Here is a 10,272-nt window from a genome sequence, read left to right as displayed (position 1 = left end):
AGATCTTCATTCAACAAAATGGATGTCTGATTATGAAAAAGTCACATGAGTGCTTACTAGATGCCGGGCGCCATATTGATTGCTCTACATGCTTTAGGTTACTTAACCCTCACTCCCAACACCCCTAGGAAATACGGCTAGCACTATTAAATCCCCACTTTACAGATGAGGAAACTGAGACCCAGGATAAGTGACTCGCCCAAGGCCATACAGCTAAATAAGCAGCAGAGCCAGGATTCAAATCCAGGTACTTCCGATTCTGGAGTCCCTGTAATCTTAACTGTCTCGTAATGATTATCAGTTACCATTTACAGTGTTTATTATGTAGATGCTTTGCATAAATTATGCTTTGCATAAATTATGCTTTGCATAAATTCTTTAATCCTTGAAACAACCCTCAGAGGCAGGCATTATTATTCTCATTTTATAGATGAGGAAAACTGGGGCTGAGAGAAATTAAATAACTTACCCAACAGCAGAGCAAGTGGCAGAATCCAGGCCTGATGCCAGTAGAGTCCTGGGTTTTTCTAACAACTTTATTACCACACCTTTTACACGTAAACACTATATATTTAAGGTATACAACTTGACGATTCGATATGTATACATTGTGAAGAGTTCTCAACAACTAACCTACACTACAATTAAGGTGCTTGGCCGGGGGACGCATAACAAACTCTACGATCCCCTGGGCACCAATGCCTGTGATGCAGACCCCATCTGTGAGTGGCACTTAAAACATGCCAGCGTGCGAGATGTTCCTCAGGAATGTTTTACCTGTGCACATGGACCACCGATCCTATCACTTTCTACTTTGAAATGTTGTGGCTTCACAGCCACGGTGCTTTATTCTTCATACAAATCTCGTGTTACAGGTAAGATCCACTGGATTTCTGAGGCCTTATCAAGAGCTACAGAAATTGCAGACACTCTCACGTGGATCCCAAGTAAGGGTTTATCCAAAAAAAACAAATGTCCTCCATTGACTAGGCTTATCTGCATGTTAGGCAAGACGCAGATGCTCCGTTTTCTCTTTGTAAAATGAGTTTTGAGGTCGTGGCAGCTCTCTCCATAATCGTTAACAGCACTGCCATCTCAGCACCGTGTAACTGTGCCAGCTCTAATCCTCTGCTTTGAACAGGATTAAATTAAAATGACTTGAGACAGGTGAAGATAGATGAGGGAAGGCAACTGGACAAAAGTTGCTAGCTGTTACCACCTTATATTTTACAATACTTCTGTTGAAATGAGGTGAAATTCATAGAACCACCATTCTAAAGTGAACAGTTCAGCTTATATTTCTTGATTAATAACCACAAGATAGGAAAGGTGGGTACATAGTACTTTTTAGAGAAAGCTCATCAGCTATGACTGTCCAGGGGCAATGGACCAATGGTTTTTTGGATGCTTTGGGTCTGAATTTCACTTTGCTAATGTATTGGGAATGCTGATGGGTCACACGACCGAGCTATTCTTCGCTAAGTAGAAGAAAGCGCTTCACCTCAGGAGATACCATAGCATTTATTAAACAGGTAGCATTTTACTCAAACACAGCACTTACTGAATTATAAAATGTACTTTTACATGAAAATAAACCACAAACAAAATTATATTTCAGGTATTTTTTATTTCTTCAAATTTGTTATTTCATCAGGAGTGACTAAAATAAAAAACATAATTGTGTCCCATCATCGTCATGGAAATGGCTTTAAGAGAAAACTGGTCAGGTGTATATTATTGCTTCCCATTTTCAACTGGTAAATAGTTGCCATTGATAAATAGACAGCCGACAGTCTGTCAGGAATGCTCAAGATATGTTACATAATACAACATGCCTGTTCACAGAAGAAGAAAAACTAGGTAATAACTTATGTGAACTTCTTGATTTCATCATACAAGACAAGCACAAAAGCACCACCCATGCCTCTGAGGACATTGGACCACGCGCCCTTGAAAAAGGCTTTGGCTCCTTCGTCACGAGCAATCTTCCTCCAGCAGTCAAGTGTGCCTGTGTACATGATATCCGCTGCAAAGGACAAAGACAAGGAGCTGGTGACCTGAGGCTGATGAAATATCCTTAGGTTTAACTAGACTAAACCAGGGCCCCACCTCTAAGAGCTAATGTCAGTTTTTAAAGATCCAACACTGACACATTAGTGTGGGCAACACTGAAATCTTAATCTGGTGACTAGAGAACCACAGGGATATGTAGACTACCCGCTGGTCTTAACCTCTAATACCATGGATGCCCCTTGGGCATAAGCACCCAAAGGGCCCACTCAAAGGCAGCTGTGCAGTAGACACAGACCAACCAACCCCATCTGCGATCTCAACAGATTGCCATTTTCAAAGACAGGCACGGCTAGTTTGTGCCCATGCTCCATGCCCACATCTTCGTCTTCTGCTCAAGCGGAACTTACTTCCTTTGCGCCCTGACTGCATCATCATGCGGCGACGCACTGTGTCAAACGGATAGGAAGTCAACCCAGCAACCGCTGTGACGGACTGTGCGATCATCCAGCTGATGAAGATATGCGTATTCTTGGGATCTGGAAGCATTCCTGAGGATAGAAAAGAGACACTTTGACCAGAAAGCAGAGTCCTCCTGACTTGTTGTCTGCCACATCCCCTCATCCCCAACATCTCATCTGTACACAAAGGGCTGTACTGGGTGACTGTGGCTTCCATCGGCAATTACAAAGAAATCTCTGGCTCCTGGAAAATTAGGATGGCACAACGATCTTATAAATGATCTCACGAGAACACAGTTTTGAAGCACACAGCAAACTTACCCTTCGCAGTGTCATAGATACCGAAGTAGGCAGCTCGGTAGATGATAATACCCTGCACAGACACGTTAAAGCCTTGGTACAGGCCCTTAATCCCGTCAGATTTGTAGATCTTAACCAGGCAGTCACCAAGGCCTCTGAATTCCCTTTCAGCTCCAGCTTTGCCCACGTCGGCTGCTAGACGAGTACGGGCAAAGTCAAGAGGGTACACAAAACACAACGATGTGGCCCCGGCAGCGCCACCTGATGCCAGATTCCCTGCGAAGTAGCGCCAAAACTGGGTCCTCTTGTCCACACCACCCAGGAAGATCTGCTTGTATTTATCTTTGAAGGCAAAGTTGAGAGCCTGGGTGGGGAAGTATCTGATGACATTGGCCAGGTTACCACGCCAGAAGGACAGGACTCCCTGCTCCTTGGGGATACGAACCACGCAGTCTATGATGCCCTTGTATTGCTTATCTGCAGTGATTTGCTTGCTGGCATGCTGCACCTGACAGATAAGGAGGAGGCCAACAGGGAGAGTTATAACCATGGAGAAGGGAAAAGCGAGGAGAATATATCATCTCAATAGACACCCTTAAAGGTTAGCTGGCTCCCACTTTCCCCAAATCTAGTCTTCTATGTCACACAGGCTGGATGCCCCCCAAACCTCTGACGCTGTCACAGGTGGAAGAGGTGATCTGCACCCTTAGAAGCATTAAGCCTCCATCCCTTTGGATGGGGAGGAGGCACCCTCAAGCGGACCCGTGACCTTTAAGCCTCGGAGAAAAGTCATTACCTCAGACCCAGGTTCAGAAGCATCAGGGCGAGGCCCACGTCGGGCGCAGTCACCTTGGTGACCGTGGCCTACGCCTCAGGGTCCCCGGAGCGGCTTCCCTCCCGCTCTGGCCCCCCTCCTCTCCTGGAGGTGACCCGTGGGCCACCACCCCTACGCCCGTGCAGGCGCGCCCTCTAGAGCCGGAGCGGGAGAGCGCGCCGCGCAGGACGCCAGGCCGCGGGGACGCGCCGGCGGCTGCGCGGGGGAGGACGCAGAAGGGACACGCGCTTCCCTACGCCGGCTTCCGGCCCGGCTAGGTCAGAGCGCGGCGGCCGGCTGTGAGGCAGCTCCACCGGCCGCACGGCCTCCACGGGGCTGCTATATCCTTGCCGCGACCTTGAGGTCTTCGGTAAGGGCAGGTGTCCCTCTTTTCAGTGCCGGCTTTCAGGCTTAGCCCTTGACCTCAAGGCCCGGGAGCCAGTCACCCCCGGGCTGTCCCATCCGAATTCGCTGCCTCCGGGATGCCCAGGCCCTGGGCTTCCTCCCCCGACCCTCCGCCCCTGACCCTTTCCTAGATCCTGAACTTCAGATCACTGAAGCATCTCCCTCAAGTCTGCCTTTTGGTCCGACCCTGCGGCCACCCCTGCTCCCACGCTGCCACTTCCCTGGACTGGTCCAGAGGGTTCGTTCTCCCCAGGCCCTGGGGCACCGCTTCCCGCGCGACCCCCTCCCCCCACTTCCTGGTCGGGCTCTCCGATTCCGGGACGTACCTGCAGCAGCAGCTTGACCCGCTCGATGGGCGCTACGGCGGTCTTGGAGATGGCCGCGGCCACTCCACCTGCCAGGAAGTCCTTGGCGAAGGACACGGCGGCATCTGTCATGTTGGAAGGAAAGAGGAGGCGGGCGACTGCGGGAACAGTAAGAAACCGGCTTGGACTCCGAGGCTCTGGGGCGGAGCGAAGCAAATGGCCGATTTATATAGGGGAGGCCGGCGCCCGGGCGGCCGGCGTCGGGGGCGGGTGCCGGGGCCGCTGAATGGCTCAGCGCGCGGAGGGAGGAGCCATGGAGTCGGGCTCCGGCCGCCCTCCGCGTCTACCCGGTTCGCCCGCAGCGCCTGATCCGGCCCGAGGAAGGGGCGGCCCCAGAGAGTACCCGGCCCGGACGCGGGACCCTGGGGGAGGCCTGGGGGCGCGGAGGGAGGGGAGGTCACGACGTGCCTGGACAAGGGTGAGGCGCGATATTTAAGGGGACTCCAAAGAACAAACACCCCCCTCCCAAACTTGGTAGTCAAGATAAATAATATTTAATGCAATATTTTAAAGAAAGATTCGTGTAGACAAAGTATGGCGCTCTGGCTGGTCGCCTGTTTTTGTAAATAAAGTTTACTTGGAGCCCCAGGGCTGGAATGAGGGTGAGGCAAGTGAGGCAGGACCCTACAAGTGCAAGATGGGAGCCTGTCTTTATTATAAATTTCGAAACGTTGTTCATCATGGATTTTTGTATTCCTTTTGATATTTTAAAATAGTGCATTAAAATAATCATTCGTCTTGATTACTGAGTTGTTTAGCGCCCGCTTACATTTGGTACCAAGGCAAGTGCCTCACTGTCCCCACCCTAGACCTAGCACTGCCCTGGAGCTTGACGGGTGACGCTAGAGGAAACTGGGGAACAGCAGAGCTGGGACACCGTCAGCGTGCCCCAGACCCCGATTTGCAAAGGCAGTTTAACAGAGATCTTGCCGGGAATTGGCAGACGAGAGTCCAAAGAACTCGGGAGTGGGTGGGGAAATTATTTTAGCCAGAAGCCAAAGATAGAGGTTGTACCGTTAAGGTTAAGAGGTTGTGTGAATTAGACTGGTATCTGGGTGCCTGGACCCCAGGTAACGTGCTCTTGAATTGAGTAGATTCCTGAACTCCAGAAAAGTTTAGAGGAATCAATAGAACTAGATTGACACCCATTGTGTCAAGGGACAAGTGCTTACTGAGTCCCTTAATCTCTGCACTGGGGGAGCATTTGCCACACATGTCCTTGAAAACGTACTTGTTAGCTTGAGTACACTCCCTCAGATTCAGAACAGGAGCTGAGAGTGTCATCACAAATCCTATGTAAGTAATCACAACCATGTTTATAAAAGTAAGGATAACTGTTGAAAACTCCAACTGCAGCTGAGCCCTGGGTACCCAGCACACTGAAAACATAGGTGGCATACCCTTCACTTTACTTTCTTGCCCTCTCCCACCTTCTCCAGATCTGCCCGTTAAAGGACCCAATTCTAGGATTCCTCCAGGAACGTCAGGTCCTTCCTCTAAGTATACTTTGCAATTCCTTAGTCTTCCCAAGAACCCCAGCAATCCGAAGTGTTGAGCACACACAGCAAGTTTTCAAAGAAGTGAAATTTTCACTCCAGCTTTGTTGATTCTGGGGGCTATCTTTGACCTGTATTCTCGAGAGGCCGCTAGGCTCTTGTTAGCTGATTATAATAGAAATGCAGCTGGATACAGAAATGACCTTGCTGTGCAATTTCAGTGACAGAGTGTGTTCTCTGAAAGCGGTAGCCAATCCTCTACCTCTACTGGTGAGAGAATGAACAGCTAAAACAAAAAGTCTCTGGAGCATTTTGTTTAGAGGGAGGTGGGTTTTAGAATGCATTTCAAAATACAGTTCAAAACCTTTCTAGTCTGAACTTTTGACATTCTGATGAATGCATTTTTATTCAAATATTAATTACTCTGACCCACCTTACCATCACTTATGTACCTGTTTCTACCTTTCATTGGCCACATCTGCTACTCCCTTTGAGCATGATGTCCCTACCATATTCTAGTCCAAAGCTCTTTTACTGTTTCAAGCACCTCCACGTTTATTGTTCTGTTAGATTTCTCTCTCTCCACAAAAAGATGATCAAATAACTACATAGAACTTGTCCCTTTTCAGTCTTTGGGTGCTTAAGTATAGTTTTACTGAAGATGAAATACATTTAAAAGCGAGTCCATGTCATGACTTGGTATTTTGCTAAATCTACTGTGAGCTGGAGCTCTCCTGGTTGCCAATGACCAGGTGTACCTCAAGGAGTCAGATGTTCTCAAAAGTGTCAAGGTTATGAAAGACAAAGACTGAGGAACTGTCACAGATTAAAGGAGCCTAAGGAGAATGACAGGTTAATGCAATGTGTGATCCTGGATTGGATCCTGGACCAGAAAAAGGACATTGATGGTACTATTGAAATTTGGATACATATCTGTATATTAGTTAATAATAGTCTACCAATAGTACTTTTAGTTATAGTAGTTATGTAAGATGTTAACATTTGGAGCAGCTGAGTGAAGGATACATGGAAATTCTTTATACTGGTTTTTTGGGGGCAACATTTTTATTTCTGAAAGTTAAAAAAATGAAAACGTCAAAAGAAAAAAAAAAGGAAAAAAAAATAAAGAAACCAGTAGCAAAAGTCCAGGAAAACAGAGACTAATGTCAATGATAATGATGTTGATAATGATATATGGCTAGTCAATTCATCAAAAACAAATTCCTCCAGTGAGACATAGTGGGAGCTCTGTGTTAGTAACTATTGTGTTCTGGAAGTTGTGTAGAATACATGTATAATTAAGAAAGAGAAACTAAAGCTAAGGCAGTGCCTAGTAACTCTCAGAAAAAACAAGGAAGAGGGTCAGAAATGATACTTAAGGCCTCAGTTATCTATGTACTAACACACCCAGAGTATGGGTAATAAAGTGAATGTAAAATGTCAATACAAGCAAGAAAACACAATTTGATAGGTATTGTTCAAACTTGATGGAATGGGACTTCTGACTGGCATCAGGAAAAGGAAGGGTAAACCTGGTTCAGAGAGATACCATATAGAAGGAGAACAATTCATTGGTGGGAGGGTGAAAAGCATTCCATGAAAATGAAAGGGAGAGATGAAAGTGATTGTCATTATGGAAGCATATCTAGAGATTGCCTAGATAGATAAAAGCTATGAATAGTACTTCATAAAGCCATCACCTAGACTAGAAATGTTGATCAGGGACAAACCATCTGAATATCTGCTGTAGGTTTCATTATTCTGATAGCAACACACTGGATAAATTCTTTACTCTCTTGCTGATAATTACAGTTCTCAGAACACTGAAGAAGCAATGAGGTAACTTGCTAAACTAGGCTTAATCCTGATAATAAATAAGGAAGATCTGGTTAGCAAAGTAAAAGTGACAAGAATCTAAGGGAAACTGACCAAGACTGACTGGTCTGGATCTGTCAAACCAAAGAATGCTCGGCATAGTCAGATAGGTTAACTAACCTGTGGAGTGTGTGTGTTAGACTTCAGAAGGATCAGAGAAAAGATAAATATGATCTCTTGGCCAAGTTCCAAACAGAAAGATAGCTCAGGAGGGTGAGAGATTCCCAAGGTAAAATTCAGACCTGTACAATTTGGAAAAATTCCAAAGAGAAATTAAAAAGGGAGATATATCTAATCAATTAAATGCCCTTCCAGGTTATCCTCTGATGAGCTCGTATTTTGAAAGTACATATATAGATGACACAGTGAGGGCTAGGCTTCCAAGGACAAAGACCAAAGAGTATCACAAACCTCTAGGAACTGAGTCAGAAGGGCTAAAGTCCAGCATAAACACAGGCTTATAAAATGGAAAGGACCACAATAAAGGTTTCTAATGCTCTATTTAGTGCAGGACATTTAAGGATAAGGAGCTAGAGCATGTGTGAAAAAGAACTGAGGGTCTTACTTGACTGTGAGTTGGCAACGCCAGAAAATGCTAATGAGTCTTGAGTTGGGTCAAGATGATGGTCATCAACAGATCAGGGGACTTTTAGTCCCATTTGGGCCTCTGCTGGTCCACCCATAGAGCTTTTTTTTTTTTTCCCCCAAGTTTTAATTTTTTTTTTTTTTTTTTTTTTTTTTTTGCGGTACGCGGGCCTCTCACCGCTGTGGCCTCTCCCGTTGCGGAGCACAGGCTCCGGACGCGCAGGCTCAGCAGCCATGGCTCACGGGCCCAGCCGCTCTGCGGCATGTGGGATCCTCCCAGACCGGGGCACGAACCCGCGTCCCCTGCATCAGCAGGCAGACTCCCAACCACTGCGCCACCAGGGAAGCCCCCAAGTTTTAATTTTTTAACTTTTTATTTTATATTGGAGTACAGTTGATTAACAATGTTGTGTTAGTTTCAAGTGTACAACAAAGTGATTCAGTTATACATATACATGTATCTATTCTTTTTCAAATTTTTTCCCAGTTAGGTTGTTACAGAATATTGAGCAGACTTCCTTGTGCTATACAGTATGTCCTTGTTGGTTATCCATTTTATTTTATTGTATATATATTTTTAAACATCTTTATTGGAGTATAATTGCTTTACAATGGTGTGTTAGTTTCTGCTTTATAACAAAGTGAATCAGCTATACATATACATATATCCCCATATCTCCTCCCTCTTGTGTCTCCCTCCCACCCTCCCTATCCCACCCCTCTAGGTGGTCACAAAGCACCAAGCTGATCTCCCTGTGCTGTGTAGCTGCTTCCCACTAGCTATCTATTTTACATTGGGTCGTGTATATATGTCAATGCTACTCTCTCACTTCGTCCCAGCTTACCCTTCCCCCTCTCCGTGTCCTCAATTCCATTCTCTGCCCATAGAGCTTTGTGCTTACTTCTGGATACCATGTTTAAGAGGACGTTAACAAACTGGAACATATTCAAAGAATGCAGTCAGGAAAGTGAAGTACCTGCAAATCATGTCATATGAGAAATGGCTGAATGAATGAGAGAGATTTAACTGGGAAAGAGCTTTGGGTGAAGGAGGGCCATCATGACTGTTTTGATAATTGAAGGGCTGTCAGGTGGAAGAGAAAAAGACATTCTATATGGAATCAACACCAACTGGTAGAAGTGTCATAAAGGTAGACTTCAGCTGAACAAGAAATAACTTTCTAAAATACGAGCTGCTTGGGAATTCCCTGGTGGTCCAGTGGTTAGGACTCTGTGCTTTCTCTGCTGGGGCCCTGGGCTCAATCCCTGGTTGGGGAACCAAGATCCCGCAAGCCGCATGGTGTGGCAAAAAAACAAAACAAAACAAACAAAAGAGCGACTTAAAGGTGAAATGGGTTGCTTTACGATGTGGGGAACTTCTTGTCACTGGAAATGTTAAGAGTTGGGGTAAAATGGCCACTTGTTAGGGACACTGTAGACGAGATTGCTATGTTGGCTGGGAAGAGAGTTCTGCACCCGTCTAATTCTAAGATTCTGTGGCTCTATTCCTTTGTATCTATAAGATTGAATGGATTGAGCTTCTGAGTTTGGGAATCTGGGACAAAGTAAGAGAGAGGTAATTTGGCCCGGTGGTCAAGAGGGTGGGCTCTGCAGCCAAACTGCTGGAGTTCAGATACTGGCTCTGCCACTTGCTGTCAGGCCTTGGGTAAGTTGCTTAACCCCTCCAGACTCCCATGACTTCAGGTATAAAATGGGAACGATAATGGTACCTGTACCTTGAAGGACTATAGGGACAATTAAATGAGATAATATATGCATAAACAGTCTAATACATAGTAAGCATTCAATACATGTTAGATTTTATTAATACTAAGAAAAATACTGGGCTTCCCTGGTGGCGCAGTGGTTAAGAATCCGCCTGCCAATGCAGGGGACACGGGTTCGAGCCCTGGTCCAGGAAGATCCCACATGCCACAGAGCAACTAAGCCCATGTGCCACA

The 10,272-nt window shown here is 46.0% G+C and overlaps 1 protein-coding gene across 1 annotated transcript; it reads right to left on the bottom strand.

The window, feature by feature from the left end:
* Window positions 1-1,607: 1,607 nt before the first annotated feature.
* SLC25A5 (solute carrier family 25 member 5) lies at window positions 1,608-4,520 on the bottom strand. Its single transcript, XM_004275805.4, has 4 exons — window positions 4,317-4,520; window positions 2,793-3,279; window positions 2,421-2,561; window positions 1,608-2,026 (listed from the first exon to the last, which is right to left on the bottom strand). The coding sequence occupies exons 1-4, from the start codon at window positions 4,425-4,427 to the stop codon at window positions 1,869-1,871; spliced, it is 897 nt and encodes a 298-aa protein (XP_004275853.1). The 5' UTR covers window positions 4,428-4,520; the 3' UTR covers window positions 1,608-1,868.
* Window positions 4,521-10,272: the final 5,752 nt, after the last annotated feature.

Source organism: Orcinus orca, chromosome X, assembly GCF_937001465.1.
Source record: "Orcinus orca chromosome X, mOrcOrc1.1, whole genome shotgun sequence".
Lineage (NCBI taxonomy): Eukaryota > Metazoa > Chordata > Mammalia > Artiodactyla > Delphinidae > Orcinus > Orcinus orca.
This window is presented reverse-complemented; position numbering and strand designations above follow the sequence as displayed.